General features: G+C 38.9%; 1 protein-coding gene and 1 long non-coding RNA gene across 3 annotated transcripts in view; one reads left to right on the forward strand and one right to left on the reverse strand.

The window, feature by feature from the left end:
- Positions 1 to 23,451, reverse strand: part of baz2a (bromodomain adjacent to zinc finger domain 2A) — a 46,954-nt gene that overhangs the window by 16,001 nt on the left and 7,502 nt on the right. Inside the window, exons 1-15 of one of the 2 annotated variants that reach the window (XM_002934526.5) lie at positions 17,454 to 17,692; positions 13,794 to 13,938; positions 12,911 to 13,444; positions 11,343 to 11,528; positions 10,743 to 10,952; positions 9,591 to 9,758; positions 8,788 to 8,848; positions 7,602 to 7,710; positions 6,021 to 6,122; positions 4,871 to 5,078; positions 3,759 to 3,820; positions 3,184 to 3,228; positions 1,797 to 2,021; positions 1,399 to 1,653; positions 1,023 to 1,237 (exon numbers count right to left, since the gene is read on the reverse strand). In XM_002934526.5, coding sequence (XP_002934572.1) covers positions 1,023 to 1,237; positions 1,399 to 1,653; positions 1,797 to 2,021; positions 3,184 to 3,228; positions 3,759 to 3,820; positions 4,871 to 5,078; positions 6,021 to 6,122; positions 7,602 to 7,710; positions 8,788 to 8,848; positions 9,591 to 9,758; positions 10,743 to 10,952; positions 11,343 to 11,528; positions 12,911 to 13,444; positions 13,794 to 13,929 — 2,516 coding nt within the window. In that variant the 5' untranslated portion in view covers positions 13,930 to 13,938; positions 17,454 to 17,692. Of the gene's footprint in view, positions 1 to 1,022; positions 1,238 to 1,398; positions 1,654 to 1,796; positions 2,022 to 3,183; positions 3,229 to 3,758; positions 3,821 to 4,870; positions 5,079 to 6,020; positions 6,123 to 7,601; positions 7,711 to 8,787; positions 8,849 to 9,590; positions 9,759 to 10,742; positions 10,953 to 11,342; positions 11,529 to 12,910; positions 13,445 to 13,793; positions 13,939 to 17,453; positions 17,693 to 23,451 lie in introns of those variants that run through there. The other variant, XM_004911895.4, reaches the window with a different exon arrangement.
- Positions 16,526 to 21,526, forward strand: LOC105946554. The gene is made up of 3 exons (XR_001169996.3): positions 16,526 to 17,220; positions 19,924 to 20,018; positions 20,284 to 21,526. It is a non-coding gene; the product is annotated as an uncharacterized LOC105946554 (long non-coding RNA).

The following is a 23,451-nucleotide window of genomic DNA, read 5'->3' on the forward strand; positions in this document are numbered from 1 at the left end:
GATCACACAGGGTCAGACTTTATAGGGTTCTGTTTTTCCTCACTTACCAGTGCTGCCATTTCCTTTCATCCACTTGCACTACAAACATCCTCTCCTGTACATCTAGTAATGCTCTGTACTACTTTTTTAATGGTTCTTCATATATAACTCGTATAACTCATTCGTACTTGATTGTTTCCATCGCCTGCTAGCCTTGTACAACCTGCACAAACAATCAGTGCTAGCACTACTTATTTCTCAAGATTAACCATTTAACCCCCAGTCGAACTGTTAAGGTAACACAGTAAGATTTGGGCTGCTGATCCGGGTTCTTTAGACCGATACAGCAGCTTAGCTGCCCATTTATGGGGACCCATGATGGGTCTACCCGACGATTACTGGCTAAAAATCACCCAGATGATGATTAGGCAGGCTTGATTTTTCTGTTGGGTAAGGGACCATATCAGTGTCCAACAGCTCCTATACTTGTCAGGCCAAACAACCTTAGGTCGGCATATCAGGAAAAACATACGCTCCTTTGCCAACCTTGCGTAACAAGTAGATCTTAATGCGTATCACTACCTTTATAGTAGATTGTTTGTGCAGGAAAAAAATTTACACTTACAAATTACAACTAGTGTAAATCATTTATTCAGACCAGCAGGCAAGGGACTGAGCTGCTAAAATAAATAAGCTTTTAAGAATAAGCCGTTTCGTCCTTACAAAAGCTAAAGTGGTTGTAAAATGTCTGAAAGGAAAAAGTCAGCAAGAATAAAACAGTAGTAGCTGTCCCCCTACAAGTAGTATCCTTCTCCATATGAGGAAGTGGATTATAATTTACAGCAATATATTTTCTAATTTGGTGGGTTTCTGTCATTGATTAATAGTTCTTATTGCTATCAAAGAAAATAGGTAATGTATATTTGCCATATCTAATCTAAAGTGAAGGGGTAGCTATTTTATACAGGAAGGATCTATTAGACAGAATAATATAATTAATGCAGATAAACATTTGTGATACTGTTATTCTTTTGAGAGCTTACGAAATAATGAGCGAGCTGGCATTCAATTCGTTGACAAGAAATGCAAGAATCTTAGCCTTGACATGAGGAGCATGGGCCTGGAAAGGATGAGACCGGAGACTGTCACAAAGCTCTATGTCACCACCATAAGATTCCAAGAAGAGTCGCAGAGGTTCTGACACATTCTCACGATTTAGTCCAATTTCAGACACTTTTTCACCAAGAATCTTTAGAGACTAAAAATTAAGAATACGAAAAACTTACTATTTGTTTATAAAAAGAAACAAAAGGAAAACTATGTAAAGAAATAAATTACAATGAGAAAATACCGGAAATGGGGGGAAAAAAAAGGATACAGATTAAGGAAAAGGGGGGGGGGGGGGGGGGGGAAGGATACCTGGCAATAAGGTGGCAACCCAGGGTTAATCATTGCTGCCCGCAAGAGTTTCACCAGCAGGTCTTGAACTTCTCCTAGGCTGTCCCCAACATTAAAGAGGCCTTCCTGCAGAGTGCACAGGCTGGGTATGTCCTTGGCCTCATCCAGTCCAAGCACTTTGCCATAAGAGTGCAAAAATTCTACTGTGGTTAGGCAGTCAGAGAAGGCACAGCTGGGCAGAACCAATCCTGGTACACAAGGGAAATCTGGCAGTTGCTAAAAACAAAACATAAAGAATGTGTTTTAAAACAATAAAAGCAACCTAAATGTTCAAATTAAAAGAAAAAAGTCACTTTTGCCCCCCAATTTTACAAACAGCTTCATCCCTTTCCTCCTACTGAGGTCTTGCGGACTCACACCTGGTGATCAGGTAAACACATGTCTTCTGTGGGTTTCTTCAGCTCCTCCAAGATGAACTGCTGTCTCTTTCGCTCTTCCAGGCGCCGCTGCTGTGCAAGTTGTTTCCTGTCAGGTTTGTGTATGACAGGGGCTTTCTCCTTTGGCTGTCTCCTCACTTTTTTCTTTTCTTTATTCTTTGCCTTCTCTTTGATTTTTTGCAGTTTTTCCTCCTTTTCTTTCATTTCCTTTAAAAACAAGCAGTGCTATTAAGGAATCTTCAGTAGTAGGTCAATGACTAGGACATTTAAAAATAAGTCAGCCATGAAAGCATGACCTTTAATTGTGCATCGGCACAATCAACTAGGAAATAGCATGAAACTACCTAGAAACCGATTTCATATTTTTTCTCCAATTATGAACAGTAGCGAAGATTTAAGAGAATTGTAATGCATCAGATATTAATACATTTTATTATTAAAGCACTGAAAGCTCAGGAGTATGCGTTTTGTCACTGCACAGCATACTTAGGGCACTTATATATATACATTTATTATTAAATATTATATTATATATTTTTTTTTGTCTATAGAAAAAAGGTTTTTGACTATAAAAACTCAAAAAAGATGCATATTTTGCCTCTTCCAAGTCAACCAGACTTCCATTGCTTCTCAGGCTGGTTTGACATTACTAGCTTGTCATCCTTCAGTCCCACAAAAGTTATGGCAGCAGTGGAACTGTTAAAGGACTCATAACACCAATTAAAAAATTTTGTTTACATTAAAAGTTTGTATCTCTTCATAAACCACCTATAAAGTATTTATTGGCAGCAAATGTCCTTTTGAAAGCTATGAGTGACATCTGACAGTTTCTTTTTCCTGTGTAAGAGGTAAAACAATAGTATTATATTAAATGTGCTAGAACTCTTCAGACCAAGTACAGATTTATAGGCAACTGGTATTGCGTTATCTCGGCCATTAGGGTAGCACATGTCCACATTCCAGATGAGGGAATCTGCCTTGTGGACTTTATCAGATAATCCTGCAGAATTGGTCTTCATTCTGGGCTTTTAGAACTAATAAACATGACTAAACATAAACCATTTGAGTTTACTTGGTCACAGGCCTAGACATCTGCGGCACTACCCAGTTAAAGCTTAGTTTTTTTAACAAACTTTGCAATGGCGTGGATTTTGAAGTCCAAGGTCTCTTTAAAATAAAGGGTTCCTACCATCCAGATACCTACCACGTTCAAAAATGCTTCTTTCCTTCAAGTTTTTATGAATGTGTCTAACCGACAAAAAATGCAGGTAATGTAGCACTTTTACATGTCTTATATGATCTTGTTGATCTAGTAAAGGATTACCATTCACTTTTGTGCAGGAATATTAAACTTTCTGGTTTAACTTACTTTTATTTTTTTTGCTGCCTCTAGTTTTGCTTCTTGATTTCTGGCCTTGAAAAGAAATAGGTTTTTATTATGAATAACAAAGAATAAGCTTAATAAGGTCCCTTATAAGATCTGTAAGATTTGCACAAGTTACCAGCAGACTGACATTTAAAAGGCCACTGGAATGTATAAAATAAATACAAAGAATCAGAATCAATTTTATATGCCATTTCTAACTAATATGCAACCACATTAGTCAGAAGACCTAAACAGTGACCCTCAACCAGTGGCTCAAGTAAAGCAGGTGCCCATTTATAAATTTCTGGTTTGGGGGCAAGTTTTGAAAGCATAGAGGTGCAGTTTTATTCCAAGGAGAGCCTCCTGCAGGCTAGCAAAGGGATACCAAATATGCTGATAATTTTCTCAACAAATTCCCAATCACAGCCCTTATTCGGTCCCCTAGGAACTTTTTTCATGCTTGTGGCTCACCAACACATTATATTTGAGCTTGGCTCACAAGCAAAAAATGTTAAGGATCCCTGCTCTTTAATATATGACCTATTTGTTTTAATATTTGTATGGGGATAAAGACTCACCTTCCTTCTCATTTTCTTCTTTAACTTACATAGCTGCAGTTTTTCAGCATCACTAAGAATATCTGAAAGAGTAATAAAAACAAGTATTATGATAAAATAAATGCCTCTTCTCACAAGGAGGATCCAAAACTGCAAGTTAAATCAGAATAACGTTATGAAGGTAACCCTTAGCTAATAATGCAGTATCCTAAAGTACAACCTTGACATGGGATTCAACCATTCTACTATGCAGAAAGCCTCAATAGAATAGCCTATAGTATCAATTAAGTGCAACGTGGCCAAAGAAAGCCAAAATAAATTTATAATATTATATTAAAAGCAATGGAAGAACTGGGTGTGCATCCAAACAACGGAAAGCCATGTAGGGTCCCTGCAACCTATGTAATGAGGTGAGCTCAGAACTGAAAATTCATTAGAGTGCAGATATACACTCTTTCTGCACAAAAAAGTTTAGACCACAATGCTTGCTCTCAATCCCTAAACAGTGTGGCTATAATACTCAAAAGTATAACACTTTTACTCACAGAAGACAAAAGATTGACTGAGATATTAACACCCTGAATAATATAAACAAAATAGCTGGTGGTTCCAATTAGATTATATTTAAAGCTGCATCTACTGCCCCTAAGGCATAGTAGTCTTTAACAATTTACTGTAACGCATGACAATTTCTGCAAGATGATTACACATCTGAACTATGGTTTATTCTCTACATATTGCACCCCAGCTGGTTGCCCAGCTAGCTGGTGAAGCACAAGCATCATTTCTGTTAAACAGTGCATATTATCAGTAGTCATCTATTTATTCTGTGCATCCTTAACCCTCTGCATCCTCTCTCCCCACCGATATCACCCCCCTCAAATGTTGCCAAGTTAAGCCCTTGACTAAGCAAGCACCCAAAAAAGCTCTAGCACATTAGCTGCAAATGAAGAAGATTCTAGGTTTGTGTACATTCTTCCCCAAAATCCTCAGTGCACTGAAATGATATGCCCCATCCTTGTCAAGCCCAATAAGAATCAATCAGTGATCCAATATGTCTGGTATGTTAGATCAAGCTATGCTAAAGATAAAAACTACTGGATAACTGGTTATATTTGTTGTATAGTATTCACCTTGATTTTCCAACTTCCGTAGGAGTTTAGCATCAGGCTTGCTTAATAGGTCAATCATTTTAACTTTTGGAGGTCTCCCTCGTCCTCTCTTCACCTTCTGCTCCTTTGCTTTTGCCTTCTCCATGTTACGAGGGCGCCCTCTTTTGCCAGTTATGGCTATGATTCGAGAGGGAATTTCCTCAGAATTGAGCAATATCCACTGAGGACCCTACAATGAAAGTTAAAATAAAAAGGAAACTAAGTTTAGAATAAAGATTTGTTTGTTTTTTTTTCTATTTAAAAGGGGCAGTTTATTATTATTTATATAGCATCATTTCCAACAGCACTTTATAAAGTAAGGGGATACAGACAAGACACCAGTCACACATACAAACATTTCACAAGAACAAATGCATGGTTACAACTGCAGATTGTCAAGAAACATTAGGAAAGAAGGCCCTGCTCATGTGAACTTACAATATATAAGCTTTGCAATTACATTTTAGTATGAATGAAGACAATAATATTTTGCAACAATTTGCAGTTTGTTCCTAATTTTTAATAATCTGGAGAGATGCAAACAAAAAGTAAGTACAATAATTTGCAACTAGCGTTTGGAAATTAATACTATTATATCAATTACCAGCCACCTTTCATAAAACAGGGATAATTATTCTCAGCAGGGTTAAAAGTAAAAAGTAGAAAGCAGCTAAAAATGTATTTCTGGGTTAACTGATACCAACCAAACTGAAAAAGCGTTTGGAAGGCAAACAAACCATTTAACAAAATGACAGTGCTTACATTATTGACACCCTAGACTTAATATTTTGTAGCAAAACTGAAATCAAAAGCTTCCTATAGCCATACATGAGCTTTGTACACTTCTACAGACAGTATAAACTACTCTTGCCAAATGCCTTAGTACTACCAGATATGACAGACGCCCTCTCCCAACTGCAGCTTTCAGATCTTTTCAAATTGTTCAATGGGATTTAAATAGGTGGACTGTTTGTGTTAGATGAATTTCAAAGGCGATTGCTCTTAGAGAGGGATGCCAAGGTGCTGCTCAGTGTTATTTTTCTGACTACACCGTTTTAGTGACTATTTATAATGTTTTGCTCAACATTCCAGATTTATATATTGTACCATCTTCATAACAAACCAGACTCACTTCTGCTGTATTTTGCTCTTCATAAAAGTCCCCAACAGGCATCCTAGGGCTGAAGCTGAAGTGTTCTCTACGCACGTATGGGCCTGCGTTCTTAGACAGATACTATACAGAAGAGACATTTTTAAATAAATTATCTTTAAACATAGGAGCGAATAAGTGAACATGAATGAGTGAAACACATGTATACAGTTAACAATAGGATGTATATTGTCAATAACTTCTGTATTAGCCAACAGAATTGTGTTTATTGTTTTTATTATTTACAGCCACAAATAATATATGAAAAACTACCCTAACTAAAAAGAAATCATGACTTAGATATAATAAAGTAAGTACCCCCTGAAGTGAAGCTTCATAAATTCTGAAGGGGTTAGTGTTCTCTCAAAGATGTACAATGCAAATCCCTCCAATGGTCATGTCTGCTGCAAAGGGAACAGCTATTATAATTTGAGAACCGAAATGTATATCAGTTATTTTCTCTTACGAATATTTAAAAGCAAATGGAAGGCTTAAATGACACTGAAACCATGAGGTTAAATCACCACCAATCAGGAGTCAGAACACTTAAGAAATGCAATTGGAATCACAGATTGCAAAACTTGACGCCGAAAGCTGTCTCAGCTGAGGCAAATGTATCAAAACAATAGAACTTGGTAAGGTGTGAGCAGAGGACCAGGTTGCAGCTTTCCACATTTGCTCCGCAAAGACCAAGTTCTGGCATGCCCATGAAGCACCAAGCTCTCTAGTGGAATGAGCCTTTATTTGAAATTGAGGCATTCTCCAAAGAGAGATGTACGCCTGGTGAACGGCTTCCCTGATCCAATAAGCAATAGTGACATTAGAGGCTGGGTGGCCCTTGTGGCTGCCAGATGGAAGAACAAAGAGGGTTCTGGATTTGCATAAGTGGGTGGTTCGATCCACAAAGATCCGCGGGCCTCAAACTTCATTGAGTTTGTGCAGCCTCGCCTCCTTGGGTGAGCTACGGAATGATGAAAGCACTCTTTCATTATTTAGATGAAAGGGACACACCATATTTGGAAGGAAGGAGGGCACTCTACACAGAATCGCTTTTTCTTTATGGAAAAATCAAGTAGGGAGAGTCACAGGACAGCACACTCAACATGGCCATCAAGAACACCACTTTCCAGGTAAGCCACTTAATATTAACTATAGGGATGGGCAGAGGTATGAATTGGAGAGGGAAATTGCCCATGCTGGGTTCCAGTGGCTATAGTGCCTGAGGTTGGGATGCTTACATTTTGCTTTGCGCTGGATGCAGGCAAAAAAGTTGCTTTTGATTTTACTCAGTTTCTTCTGCAAGAAGCAGTGAAAGAAAAAAAACAGAACATTTCCAGTAAACCTAATGACTGGGGGTGGGCCAAAAGCTACTGACTTACCACATGCCAGTGAGAAAGTATTTTCATGGAGCACTGTTTTTTAACAGAAGTGTTGGAACTGCCAACATGTTAAGAGTATGGAGTTAGAGGTCTCCTTAACCCTGTTATATTTGTCATTTTGCAGACTGAATGCTTTCAAACATGACCAGCGCTTACATTTAAAGTTATATCTACATATTGTTACCTTGATAACCTCAGGGAACTGCTTCATTCTTTTGCCACAAGGAGCGTAGTACCAGGTCTCTCCTTGCCAGCGGTGGCTACCTTTCCGTATCCTTACTTCTCGTTTCCACCTACACAAAAGGAGTATTACAAGCACAATTTTCAGGTTGATTGCCAATATCATTTAATCAAAATAAGCCAGACAAACCAGGATTTAAGGGTGAAAGGGACCATCTTAAATAAAAAAAAATTAGGCTTAAAGGGGACCTGTCACCCAAAAAAATAATTCCAAATTGTTTTCTATTGTGTTTGTCAAGCAAAATAAACGTCACCTACACTGTAGAAATTATTTTTTTTTTTAAATGTTTTTATTTTTCTTTTTTCCAAACAAATAAAACAAATATAAGAGAGGGGGAGAGAAAAGGAAGAAAAGGAGAAGGGAAGAAGGGTTGGTAGGGAGTTTGCACATTTGCTCGCATTGGGGTTAGTGAGACTTAAGGAGTTAATATGGTAAATTCGGGGTGTCTGCTGTTCTAGGCAGGGGCTGTAGAAATTATTTTAATCTTATTTTCTTCAGCCTGGGCACTGTTATTAAGGCAAGCTTTGTATCACCCCAAAATCCTGTTTCTGTGCCAGTATGGGGGGACCTGATACCCATGTCCATGCACGTGGTTAACTGAAAGAAAGTAACCGTCTGCCCCACCTCTATGCCTAAGGCATAGAGGCAGGTTAAGCAATATATGAAAAGAAAATCGATTTTCCACAAGGCCATATCGCTGTGGTTACAGTTAATCCTAACTGCCTTTCTTTAGTAGTTTGCTGAATTCTTAGTAGTACTTTTTCTGAATGATTAATGGGCTATTAGTGATAGGTCTTCGAGAAGGAAAGGAGATGGACTGGACCATTTCTCCTTCCTAGCTAAGTCCGCATTTCTGTTTGAAGAAGCCCTGCCTGAGCCTACACAAGGGAGAGGGAGGAGCAGAAAGGAAGCTAGCTAGGAGACTGCAGCCTTAGCTGTAAACCAGTGGTTGAAATTTCTATATGATATATTATATGTTAATCTAAATATTTAGAAAAGATATTTTGAATATAAAAAAATTGCGTTACAGTTCCTTTAAAAGCACAGCATCAGTGTGGGATGTATGACCAACTCTGGTAATAATAATAATAATAATAATAATAATGTGGCAGTAAACTGCTTAGCTTACCCATGCCGTAATGGGAAACACACTTGTTCTGGAGTAGCCATTCTCCTTCTAGCAATAGTACCTGAAAAAAGGCATTTTTTCTAAATTCAGGCTGTAAAACTAAAACAAAATATTTATACAGTATGCAAGCATGCTTAATAAAAACTAATACAGATGACTGACACAATTATACATAGGCAGAATGTACCACTTAGCTGCCAGTCATGCCTAAATCACTTCAACATGAACCCAATCATCTCTCTGCTGATCCTTTACTTTTGCAATTAGAAATTAACCAATGACCTTTCAATGTATGGTCTTATAACATGTGCAGTAAACAGCATTAAGAAAATTCAGATGAAAAGCATTTGCTTGTACGTGTCTCTGTGGCACTATCCAATTCTCTGCCACATAAGTTACAGAATACTTGCGTGCACATCACTGTTAAGTAGGCATATACATGCATTTAACTTTAATATATCAAGGCAGAGGCTGCTCTTGCACACTGTGGGGTTCTTTAACGTTAAAGCTAATTTTCTCCAAAAAGGTTAAAAATAATGGAGACAAATTACCCTGTCAATGTGAACTACCTCTTTAAAAATAATTAGCTGCTTGACACTATTCAACACCTAATACAACAGACTAAAGAATAAAAATCCCACTGATATAACAAGTATCAATTAAAACAGTCTACAGAGATGTATTTACCTTGTAAAGAGTTTATTAGTCTCCATTATTTGCTCAGACTAAAATATATTTTTCCTGTTTAAGGACTACAATGCATTCAGTTACATCAATAATAATTAAACGCTTAATGCTTTTACCCTTTACTTCGCCAGGTTCCAGTTCTTCCTCCTCAGTTTCAGCAGCAACGCAGGGCTCTGGACTTGTATTTTCTATGTTCATTTCATCCTGGGACACATTCTCTGGTACTGAAACTGGTTCCTCAGCCTTGCTGCCTTCAGGATCCTCATCCATCTCAGAGGCACTCTCTGTTAAAACAACAAGAATTACATTTAAATTGCAAGAATACCATTATGCTTTATGGGTTTTTCTTTCTGTAGTACAGAATAGCATCAAATCAAAATTAAAGTTAAATCACATGCAGCTAGGAGGTGAAAACGCCTGTTGAACAAGGCTGGAACTACAAGCTGGGATTCAGGCTTAGTCAAAAGTTACGCAAATAAAGCAAATGGAAAACATATACGTTAAAAACTCTTTAAACAAACAAGGGAACTTTTTAGAAAATAAAGGTACAGTTTCCCTTTAAACACAAAGTGACAAAAAGTGGTAGGTGACATTTTAAAAGGTTAATTAAGGCATGCCTTTTTAAACACATTTATGAATACTAAAGCCAAATACAAAGCTCTTCCAAAGACTGCAATTAGTAGAATCTGCATATGTAGGAATAGCAAAGAATAGTGTCCAGTGCACCTCTAAATTTGTGATTATGGCTGTCTGGTTACGTTCCTAGGAACAGCAGCCCTATGCAATTTATACACCTATTGCTGATTTCAGGCATCCATTTTCCAGGTGCGGGCAAATCTGGCCATGTAATACTAGAGCACCAGTAGGCAAAAATGGTCATGCCATAGCTCTCTGCAAATTCTCTCTACAGAGTCTCAGTCACAATTTACACGTCAACACAACAGGGAGGATGTCAGTATATACAGAAGACTATACCTTTACTATTAAAAGGGCCTTTCTACACAGGACCTTGCAAAAGAGTCCTGTGCATTCAAACACATATTTGTATTTAAAAGTTTTAGTTGCACTGTGAAAGCACTTTGTACTGAGATGGAGAAACAAAATCACTGCAGTGTATTCCTACTTTGTCACCCATTTGTAGGAGGACAAACCTTGCACAGAAATGATCAATACTCCATGTGCAAACCTTTAAAACCCCTATACCAGAAATGCATTAAAAAAATAAAATATATGTTCCAACATAAGCAATTTTATACATGTAAATATACCTTGCATTACAGAATCTCCAAGAACTGGGGAAGCAGATGCTGCATTAAAAAGGACAGAAGAGTTATGAGTGTCTTCAGCCATAAGCGGAAAGGAGGCAGAAAGGGTGTATGATGGGCATTCCAAGCTTGAGGCGTCCAACGGTGGATCCTTTTGTTGCATGCCACCTACTTCCATTTCTTCTAGATCATACATGGTGCTGCTTATTGGATCTGTCAGTAGTAAACATGAAAACATGAGCAACAACTGATAAGTTGCAAACTATGTAGCACTAATACAACATTACCACCGTCATTAACTGCTATCCTACAACCACAGGGCTTTCTTTTAGCTTCTCATGCACACATTACTGAGCATTACCAGTAAACAAACTGCAGTGCCCAACCATATTCCACGTCTGTCCATAACTTTGTCACCTGGCTTCCTTATGGTAAGGTTAACTACAGCTCACATCCTCGGGGAAACTAGAGTATAAGATCAATTATGTAATCCTAAAAGGTAATTAAAAACTTCTGCAGGATATTTTAGCATGTGATTTTACTAGATGGAAATATAGTCCCAAATATGTCTACATAAAACCAAATCCTGTCAACTATCATTACCTTGAATTAGATCTGTTCCAAAGGGCTCCAGAGAATCTTCATTAAGAAGATGGGATTTCCCAAGCTGGGATGGAAGCTGGGATGGGTCATCCAGATTGCTAACATCAGGAGGAAGGAGTGGGTTGGGTGCTGACTGAATAACAGGGTCTAGGTCTGTTTCCTTGTATTCACAAATGTTGTTAAGATCTATCCATTGAAATAAAATTAAAAAAAGGGATAGAATACAGCAAAAAATAGAATTAAAACTTTAAGACATAAAGCTACATCCCAAAACCCTAAATATTAAGCTGCAAATGGTTAAACAAAGGATCAGCAGATAACTGGACAGTGTTTAGAACCAAGACAGCACTATCATATGAAGGAGAACAAAACTAGCAGATCAAGATCTCCTCTAGTGGAATTATAGTCCCTTTATTATTAAATTGCCCCCATTTGACAAATACTGGAAATAATCCAACTTCTGTAACCATCCCTGGTACATTAATTCCACAGCCAACACAGAGTTCCTTAACATCTCTTATTAAATGTGATTCATTTGTTGTACAATATATGTTAATATTCCTTAATATTTAATTGCTGTAGTAGTGTCCTGTTTAGTAGCTACTTAAATTGTGACCATTTAGTGTTCAGGTCACAATGAAAAGGGTGACAAAGCCCATGCTCTATTATTATTTTAAACCATGGAGTTATTTTATAGCAAGGAGTCATTTAAAAGGTAATAGATTTCTTTATGCAAAGCAGAGAAAGGTGTACACAATGAACATTTAACAATATATAGTTGCTTTAAGCACCAACACAGTAGAAACCCTATTTTACATTTTTTAGGGGACCAGAAATGGATTAAAGTAACAGTAACACCAAAAAATAAAAGTAATTACAATATAATGTATTGTTGCTCTTTACTGGTCTAACTGGGGTGTTTGCCACAGAAACACTATATAGTTTATATAACCAAAACTGCTGTGTAGCAATGGGGGCAGCCATTCAAAAAAAAGCACAGGTTACATAGCAAATAACCTCTGTAGAATTCAATGGTGATTTATCTGTTATCTGCTATGTAACCTGTGCCTTTTCTCCTTTTTTCAGCTTGAATGGCTGCCCCCATGGCTGCACAGCAGCTTATTTATATAAACTATAGTGGCGTTTCTGTAGTAAACACGCAACTTTTACCAGTGCGGGGCAACAGAATATTATATTTGAATTACTTTAAAACACTCATTTTTTGGTATTACCGTTCCTTTAAAATCAGGGAAAATGTGAAATCAAGGAAATGCTTTGTGTGTATTATATATTGGTGGGACCGCAAAAAGGTATAAAATGAGGGAATACAAAATTAGAGATTGTAAAATTGAGGTTTCACTGTATAATATTTTTAAGAATGTTCCTTTTTTATACTAATTATCAGCATGACTATTTCCTATCAAACCAATCTGACAAGTGCTACAAATATGCATTTGGTATACAAGGTGGGACAAATCCATACTGTAAATATATAAATACATTCTGCACTCAAAAAAATGACAAAATAGTTAAAATATATACCAACCCTACAGGCTACAAATCCATACCTGTCTGTGCATCAGATGGCTCCAATGCCTCTGCCAGTTCGGGCGTGCGATTATACTTCTCAGAGGTGCCTGCCTCACTTTCCTGTTCTGTTCCCTCCTTGACCTGGTTATCAGCAGAAACAGACTGCATGCTGGAAGCCGACACAGAATCAGGAAGGGATGCTTCACAGAAGCCATAATGTGTCCCATTAGCTGCAGTTACCACCTTAATATCAGCTTCATTAGGACTGCACAAGTTGTTGCTGCTTAGGTTGCAGGAAGCTGTTTGGTTTGAAGTACAGTTTCCCAGTGTTTCCTGTGGACTTCTTTTAATGGAAGGTCCATTAGTTATTGTACAGCTTGAGCCATTTATTAAGAACTGACTAGGTACACGAGAGTCCTTATGCACCGAGGACTTGGGCTTTTTCCAGAGGTAGTCGTAGTTATTGGATACAGAATTATGGGTAATATGATCGTTTGATAATAATGTCCCATGAGCATTGTTAGACAAGGAGGGAGAGATTAGGCCATTGACTGGCATGTCATACTTCAGCACTGAAAATAAAACAAATAAGAGAAATAATTAAAACTTATTATTAAAATTCTAAACACAAATAAAAAGGAATGTGCCTTTAAAAATAGCCTTTCATGCCACTGTACTGTAACATGCTACAAAATCCTTGCTAGCATCCGCCAACCAATCCACTTCCTGCTGGCTGCTCTCCCAGGCTAAACAGGTGAGCAGTGCCACAAGCTGGAGGTGCAGCAGGGGGAATTCATAAATTAGACCTACTATGCCTTCATTCTCAGGTGTGAGCACAAGTCTTACGCAAATGGTTGATGTTGGTGACAGTTAAATTTTACTGATGCAGAAGTACAGCCAAATACAGTGGCCGCTACTCACCCTTTCCATGTTGGGAAAAGCTTGTAAGTGTACTGTTTGTGTAAACTGGTTCCACCGATTGAGGCAGTAGTTTTAGTCCTGAGGCATTAGTGAGAGGTGTTTGTCCAGTGCAAGAAAGATGATTTTGTGTCTCCATGTCTAAAGCCTACAAAAGATAGAAACAAGTCTTTATACACAAGATATACATGAAATGCCACACTAAGCCAATCTCAGTGTGTTCTCTAGGAACAATACCCATGTACAGCAATGTTACTGGTGAAAGCACCATCCACAACCACAAACGGAACAGACATCAAATATTACACTTTTCACAAGAGGGTAGAGGGACACTCATCAAAAATATTGTATTAGTGCTTAAAAAACTCTGGAAAACAAATTACATAAACTGAAAATGTTATGGTTACTGCACTTGCATAAGGAAGTGTAAACACAGTTAAATCGCCTTATTTGACCCCACAAAGCAGTGGTTTTGCTTTCAGACAGATTCCAGCTATTATAACAAACCACTGAAGCCACAGCCCACCAAAATTTGGTGTAAAACCCACGGTTTACATCACTGAATTCTGAGATTTAACAGTAATAGCACACAGGTGCTTGTGCACTTCCTTGAAGGACACAATAAAGCAAGTGGAATCACCACCCCATTCATTCCTATGCAATGTCCCATGCTCCATTAATATGGCCTCCTTAAATTAGGAGTAGGATAAGGAAACAACTCTATGGCAGAGCTATCTAGTAAAAGAAAGGGTTAATATGTCTTTATAATACACAAAAGCCATGAAATATCCTCTAAATTATTTCATTATAAAAACAGCGCTTAGTGATGTCATCAGTTATTATTGGTGCTTAGTGATGTAATTTGTCACGACTAAAACGTTTGTACTATAATAGAAAACTGCACCCACTGTAGATTGAATAAGAGGATATTAGAAATTCCGTGAACTGTGTAAGAGCACTTAGCCTTATATTATGTGTTTTGAACATAAGTTTACAAAGTGAGATTCCTGTATAATCTCTTCATGTACAGCAATATGCATGGGATGCAAAACTGTTACCGGGATGACTAAACATGCAGTATATCCCAAGAAATACAAATGTTAACATTAGAATTCACTTTTAGTATGACATATAGACACTGGTGTTTGGGGTTGCTTTGCTATTGCTTTTTTCCTTTGTGTTCTACATCTATTCAACAACAAAGAAGATTAAAGATGATGCGCACCCAAAAACTTTCTTCTAATGACAGAAAATAATTTTATATTAAAGGAACACCAGATAACTGGGGGGGGGGGGGGGGGGGAACCTGGAAAGAGATGCTAAGCAAACTTGGCAGTAAAATAAGAAGAATAAAAAATAAAGAATAAAAATAGCAGAAATGCATAATAAAACAAGACAGGAAAGGAGTATATCTATGCACACTGGCATGGAACACTATTAGAGCTAAACTACATTGGAGATTTTGCGGGTCATATACTGAACTTACTGTACCAGCCTAAAGGTTTGCTACACCTATTACTAGTAAAGACTCAGGCCTTTAATGCTGTTGACTGGACCTCCCCATCATCTGTCTGGCACTGTGAATACTCAGTGTGCTCTAGGCTTCTGCTGCAAAGCTAAAAGCTCACCAGAAATCAATAAACCATTAGCAGCCCAGAGCATGTGTGATATATCATCATAAAAATGGGGTGAAATCAAAACATATTGGGGGGCACAGATCCTTTCTGTAAAATGGGCTCTGATGCCCTTGGGCTGCTATAAGGCTCAAGATATAAAATGTAACATTTCTAAATCAGCTGTAGTACACCTTTAAAATGTTTGCTTTTGACAGCCCTTAGCCATAACAGTATCCATTTAACCAACACAATCCTGGCTGGGGCAAAGTCAGTGTTTTATTGAAGGTTTCTTTTAGGGTGCATTCTATTTTGGGCAGGGACCTCTTTTCTCTCATATTGGTTAATGGTTGTAGTTTTTTGTAAGTAATTTGCACTCTCAGTACAAAACTCTTACTGAAAAGCCCTGCAGAATATGTTGGCGCTGTATAAATACAGGTTAATAATACTTTGTGATAAATATATTATGCTCTTCTTAGCACAGAACAGCCTGTTTCAAAATAGGTTCTGCATGCAAATTATTCAGGTACATACAAGTACTGTTCCAAACAAAGGCTAATACTGTTATTTCACATTTATGACTGTATATCAAAGATTAATGAGAAAAACAAGAGGGGAAAAACAACTTTAGTGCCCCACCCTTGTTTATAGATATCCCAGAAACAGAATTTAGCATTTCATGATAATAGTATGAGTAGGGCATAAGCTGTTTAACACTATAGATGTGTGAAGCAGTGGTGGAGACCTCTGGTGTCCAACCTGTTTATTATAACAGCACAATCTCCATTTAGTTCCTAGTGTTAAACATAGCAAAAAGTCGGCATAAAATGGTTTACATAATCAGTTTGCAGAAATAAGCTGTGTGTCACGCAGCACTGGGATGGGCTACACATTACAGCTGGGTTTCATACCCAGTCGCTTCCCAGCTGCAGCGATAGTCCCTTCCAGGATCCTTTGGCAAACATAGGATATTGGGAGATGGTGTGGGGGTCAGCAGCAGCTGGAGAAAGAATGGTGGGAAACCTCAGCTGAATTATGACTTAGGAAACTGGATTTCCCACTCTTTCTATTGTAACAATAGATCCCAAATTGGTCAGGGCTGTTGGATGCTACAATGAAATTTATTTCTGCGCTTGATAAATGCTGGAATCTACACTTTCCAGCGGTGGGATGATTTAGGGTCAAGCACCCCCAACACAGGACTGAGTGCTTTCATGCATTGGGGTCAGTTGTTCAACACTTGCACCCACAACTATCCCCATAGAGTTACTTGTAAATAGCACAAAGGGCTACTTAGTCTGACTTCTGTATGAGGTTTTCCGACTCCCTGAGCCACAAATGGCAAGAGACAATGTAAAGAGCCCGAGTAGAGAGAACAAGGCCCAATGCTGCCTGGGCAGAACTAACACACACACAATACACACACAATACACACACAATACACAAAGCCAGTGCACTTTAACTGATCTAAGAGATGGGCAGACACTGGGGCTCAAGCCACAAAATCGTTCTTCTTGCTGCTGTGTCGCACGTTGAAGGATCTCACACAAAGCGCAATAAAGCGACATTTGCCTAATGCGACGAACTAGAGCGATTCCCAGCAGCTGCACGACAGGGGAAGTATGCGCCTCTCACAACACGAATTAATGAGCAGCCTGATGATTCAGGAGATTAACACAAATAAAATGGAAGGCAGGCGGGGGAGGACTGTTTGGGCCTACAGCACTCATCGGCACCTTGGCATATCTCTTTCTACAACTCCCAGCATCATCCGACGGAGAGGGGCTGCCGCCGGGGGAGTTAAGTTGGAAGTGCCGGTGAGTGAGCGGTTAGCTGAATGGATAGGAGTACGTTATAGACACAGGAGCAGGAGGAGGAGGGGGGTAACATGGGTGGTGGGGTAGAAGCAAGCTCGCAGGCAGGCGGGACACAGCCATCAATACATCGGGCAGGTCTCGGGAATACCCAGTGTCTGGTGATGGAGACCCCGCGATTTCCCCCCACCCTTCAGGACCCAGCCCCCTTGTGGCTCAAGCCTGTGGCCCCTCACCTGAGCCCTGCCGTACAGAGAGCGGAGCTATGGCGGCTCAGCTGCTTTACATGTTGTCCCAGTGCCCGGGCAGCACCGCCGGGGGGCAGGAAGCAGCAGGACGAGGCCGCGGCTCCGTGCGTTGGGGAAAGACTCTGATAGCGAGACAGGAAGTGTTGGCGAGAGCCGCTGGGTCCTAAAGGCAAACGGTATCCCTGGTAACCCCTGCACTGCCAGGAGCACAGACATGCGCAGTCAGCAGCTAGAATATGCGCAGGCGCATGAAACTAAGCAGCATGGCTACTTCGATATCTTTTCCTTTCATCCTTTTAAATATATTAGCATGGCTACTTCTATGTATCTCCCTTTCTTCCTTACACACAATATGCTAGCATGGCTACTTCTGTGTCTCTCCCTTTCTTCCTTACACACAATATGCTAACAAGGATACTTCTGTGTCTCTCCCTTTCTTCCTTACACACAATATGCTAGCATGGCTACTTCCACATCTTTTCCTTTCATCCTTATACACATGATAGCATGGATACTTCTTGGTCTCTCCCTTTCTTCCTTACACACAATATACTAGCATGGATACTTCTACATCTCTCCCTTTCTTCCTTACACACAATATGCTAGCATGGATACTTCTTGGTCTCTCCCTTTCTTCCTTACACACAATATACTAGCATGGATACTTCTACATCTCTCCCTTTCTTCCTTACACACAATATGCTAGCATCGATACTTCTTGGTCTCTCCCTTTCTTCCTTACACACAATATACTAGCATGGATACTTCTACATCTCTCCCTTTCTTCCTTACACACAATATGCTAGCATGGATACTTCTTGGTCTCTCCCTTTCTTCCTTACACACAATATGCTAGCATGGATACTTCTACATCTCACCCTTTCTTCCTTAAATAAAATATGCTAGCATGGATACTTCTTGGTCTCTCCCTTTCTTCCTTACACACAATATGCTAGCATGGATACTTCTACATCTCACCCTTTCTTCCTTAAATACAATATGCTAGCATGGATACTTCTTGGTCTCTCCCTTTCTTCCTTACACACAATATGCTAGCATGGATACTTCTTAGTCTCTCCCTTTCTTCCTTAAATACAATATGCTAGCATGGATACTTCTACATCTCTCCCTTTCTTCCTTACAATATACTAGCATGGATACTTCTACATCTCTCCCTTTCTTCCTTACACACAATATGCTAGCATGGATACTTCTTGGTCTCTCTCTTTCTTCCTTAAATACAATATGCTAGCATGGATACTTTTACTTTTCTTCCTTACACACAATATTCCAACATGGAAATTTTTGTGTTTATCTTACATGCAATATGCTGTAGGATTATATTCTGATTTGCGATCTCCCTGCTGCAACTGCATAATTAGATGTTACTGGACCCCACAGAAAAATTATGATAGTCAGACAGCAGACTTTCAGAATAAGACCTATCTCTTATTCATACACTAAAACTGCTTATCATTCAACTAAATATCAACCTTTTCCCTATTAATAACTTTGGCATATCATTGGTAAGAGCCCTACCTTCAATACCTTAAGCCCCTTTTGACACAGCCTACACCATTCCTATTCTGGCCACTTCCAGCTCTGTAGCATCAGACTGTGTTGGGATTAGATAGGCTGGCAGCAGGTTATTGCAATGCCATGGTCCAGTTCCAGGTTGACATTCAAAATAAGCTTGCCAGTTCAAGTACACCAAGGCCCCAAAAGCCCCTTACAGTCCCAATAAGCAGTAGCTGTCTCTGGCATCTGTCTATCTTGTAGCAGCCCCTCTGGCATTTTACAGAAGTCTTACAAGCACCTTGGTTTAATAACTGTACTATATCAGTATTATTAAACTTTATATAGCTCCAACATATTCTGCAGAACCATACAGATATTATTCCTTCATTATCATTTACAATAGACCTGCCCCTGCAGAAATTACAGACTAAAGGTGGCCATACACGGGCCAATTGTAGCTTATCAGCCCGTGTAGGGGCACAAATTACAGGCCTATCCGATTGACATCTGGCCTGAAATCTGCCAGATATTGACCGGGCAGGTTAAAAAGTTTGGTCGAATCGGGAGCCGGTCCCCAAACCAATTGCGCCTGTTACCAGCGTTCTAATTCGATCATTTGGCCCCACAAACTGCTTCTTGCAGATAGTGGCCTTGCTGGAATCAAATGCTAACCACTGCAAAACTGTGCATGTAGTGGCAGTAGATATAGCCAACAACATTGTAATCGTGGGATATACTAGGCAAAGTCAACAGTGCTGCAAGGATGTGCGTCAGTGGGGGGGCGCCAGTGACAATTTTGCACCAGGTCCCTTAAGACATTGCTTATATTACTGATACATGACTGATTACAATATGCCTGTGTTTGTTTTATTATATTGGATTGATATACACCTTTTTCCAAGTGCAACTTGGCCCTTTATGTCTTTTCTTTACATTGCAGGCTTACGCCCAGTTCAGTATTTTAGCAGCAGGCACTTCCACTGCCAGGTTTGTTCCTGAGCACCCAAGGCTGGGATTGTGACCAGAGCCCAGAAGGTGAGCCATGACATGGGGAGTGGGGGGCATAGTTTATCTTTACGGGTAAAGATGTTTAAGGCTTCATTCTTTTCAGTAATAAAAGTACACAAAACATTTCAGTGTTACTAAATTGTTGCTTTATAGGAACACCTTGGCTTTCAGCAACAATTGCTTCTACAGTTCTAGTTCTTCAATAGTAATGGTAATTTGTGATGAGTGGCCATGTATTATTTACTGAATGGCTTGCCTGTAAATTCACTATTCTCTATTTTCATCTGTTCAGGAAATTCATGTGCTCCTTAACCACATGGTCCCATAAGCTCATGAAGTCTTTGGCAATGAAGTGTTAATTATCCAAGCAGATCGCTGCACTACAACATGAAAACACCCCTCTGCCATCCCCGGGAATAGGAGGACATAGTTGGACTTCCCATTTTTTTCCAAGATGGACATTGTTCCCACAGACAATAGACTGCTGACCCTGTGCTCTGTGTTACTGAATACCTCAAATGCAGCCAGGCGCATGTAGGCCAAATGGGAGCTTAAAGGAAGCTCTAGTAGGATAGTGTTGTGCATTAGGAAACACATTATGTACACTGCAGCATCATTATCTTCATGCAAAAGGACATTAGGTAAGCGTCAGTGCTAGCTTTTTCACTACAGAGTCTTAAACCAGCAAGAAACTCATGTTATATGTGCTAAAAAAATACCACATAATATCATAGGGCCACAGTGACAGAATAAATAAAGGATGCTTAACACAGGCTTGGCATAGAACAGACTTGGGTCTAACAAGGTTACAGCTGCCCAGTCCTAAACTCCCTAAACAATCTACTGCACAACCTTCCCAACTGTCAATTTCAGTGCTGAGGATTTTTCAGGATACCTATTTGCTTTATCATTTTTTATTCTACAGGGTCAGACTCATCATCCACAAAAACCTTTTTATAGGGACCAAACAATGTTTTGCAAGTTTGTCTTAGCCACATCTCAACGCCTGTCAGTTTTGCCTCGTACTGTACTAATTGGCATTCACCCATACACTGGCCAATCACATATAGCATCCAACATATTGTCCCACAGATCATGCATGATGCAAATACCATGCAAGGTGCCAAACACAGTCTTTCATATACCTCCTTTCCCTATATGTTTTTCTTTCAATAAAGCTTCCTGTTAAATATGTTTAAGTTTTTATGAAAGTAACTTTCATAAATAAATGTACTTAAAAGCATGCAAACAACAATGTTCTGTTCTCAAAAGCATTTTAACCTTGTAAGGTGTCTGGAGGTGGATGATTTGGGCTATGCTCAAAAGAAATTACTCTAAAGCAATGTAAAATCTGACAGCAGAATTAGTAACAAATACTTTATATTACCAAAAGTATCTAGGCATCTGCCAATTTGCCTTTCAACATCTCATTCCAAAACTAAGGGTATTAATATGATATTGGTCCTTCCTTTGTTGCTATAACCTCCTCTGCTCTTCTGAGAGGACTTTCCACTACATATAGAAACATTCATCATCCATTTAGCTATAAGAGCATTAATCAATGTTGGATGATCAGCTCTAGGTGTTCGCTAGGTTGAGGTCAAGGCTCTGTGCAGGCCAGTTACGTTCTTTCAATACCAGGATACCAAGAAAACTCCTGGTGGGCCCTTAATCAGCAAGTAAACATTTGATTAAAAATAAAGTATGTCTGATGGTGATGTTTTTCCTTTAATATACTTAAAAATTACACGAATATATAAGGAGGAAAAGGATGCATCAAAGAACTAAATATCTTACATGAATATAGGGGTGACAACAACAATCATTTTTCCCCAAAAAAGTTCAGCCCTAGGGTTGTGATTAAATTCTTAAAATACTTTAGAGTGTTTTTAGTTAATAAAGTGCTTACTGGACTGGTGAAAGAGCAGCATCCTGTCACTCCCCAGCTATCAAAGCCAAATGTCATTCATTATGATCAGTTGGCTGCATTAGGACAGACTGAAAAACCAGCAGGTGATAATAAGGTTTAATGGGACATCTCAAAAGCAATTTTCAACGTTTAAAGATCAGTTTGTGTGTCCCCAGCATCTTCAAATGCTACTGCCTCCATTTTTCAGCAGGTTGTAATTTTCATAGTCCTGCCCATTTCCACTATTTCTTACCATAGTAGATTATTATAGGTCCCTAATACGAAAATTATTGAATGCGAATAGAAATTGTGTTGAATGGAAATCCTGATCAAATGTGAATGTTACAAATATGCTTTTTAGTCAAAATGAGAAAGTATTTTAATGTTTGTGTATTTATTTCTTTCCTGGGCACCATGAGTACTGTGCAACTGAAGGCCTGTTGGCCTAATGTGCCACCCCCATGGATTTTTGTACCTAAATCTGCTCCAGGGCACAACAGCTTTCTTTGTATGATGTAATTTTCTTTTTTAATTTCATTTTGTCCTCAAACATGAAATATGAGAAATAATCAGGCCACAACATGTAAAAGGCAGAACAGTACTGGCCATAGATAATGCCATAGAAATCGTATAAATCTAAAACAGTTTTTCAAGTGGAAATTATGATTTTTTAACCAAATAAAACATGCAGAAATGGGTAAAAGGGCAGTACTCCTTCAAATAGATTTTGTCCCATTCCCCATGTTTACCAGGAGCAGGGCTTCTAAATAGGCCCTGGCATTTCAAGTACACAGAGGCCCAAAGAGCCCCCTGTCAGACCCAAAGGGGACTGTCTATGGCATTGTACAGCAGCCCCCTGGCATTTGCTAGATTCCACAAAATGCCAGTCCAGGCCTGACCTGGAGTAGTTCAGTAAGCCTGGGCAACAACTCTTGCACATTATTTGTGGTGTACAATTTGAAAACAATACAATTTGTGAAAGTGATCTTTCCCTTTACGGTTGGCATCTTATATAGATGCACAGGTTGTGCAAGCCAATTGCTGGTACCTTATAGAATTGTGATACCACCTTTGGTGGGGCATCCATGAAGAGCTAAACATTCATCAGCATTCATCAATGGAATGGTTTCTGGAAACAGTTACTTATGTTGCTTCTACAATAATGTTTACAAAAGTCAATATTAGATTAATGAGAATAAATAAATTTGCCAGGGACAGTGCTGATCCAACATAGAACTTCTATGGGATCCAGAAATTCTTTTAAGTATACATAATGAACAAAAAGGAAATAACAAACATAACAGATTAACAGCTACTTGTCATGATCTAACCATGGCTATTTAAAAAGAAATGCATTACTTGAGTACCTCAAAAACATAAGGATTTGGGAATATTTAATGTGTTTTCCTATAGGAAATTAAATATACATTAAAATTCTGTACATTGTAGTAATTACTTAGTAACCCCTTATTCTAAAACTTTTTCTAATCAACAACTAGGGTAAAAGTCAAAACAATGACAGATTACAATGACAGATTATTGTCATCCCTC

The sequence above is a fragment of the Xenopus tropicalis genome, chromosome 2 (assembly GCF_000004195.4).
Source record: "Xenopus tropicalis strain Nigerian chromosome 2, UCB_Xtro_10.0, whole genome shotgun sequence".
In the NCBI taxonomy this organism is placed as follows: domain Eukaryota; kingdom Metazoa; phylum Chordata; class Amphibia; order Anura; family Pipidae; genus Xenopus; species Xenopus tropicalis.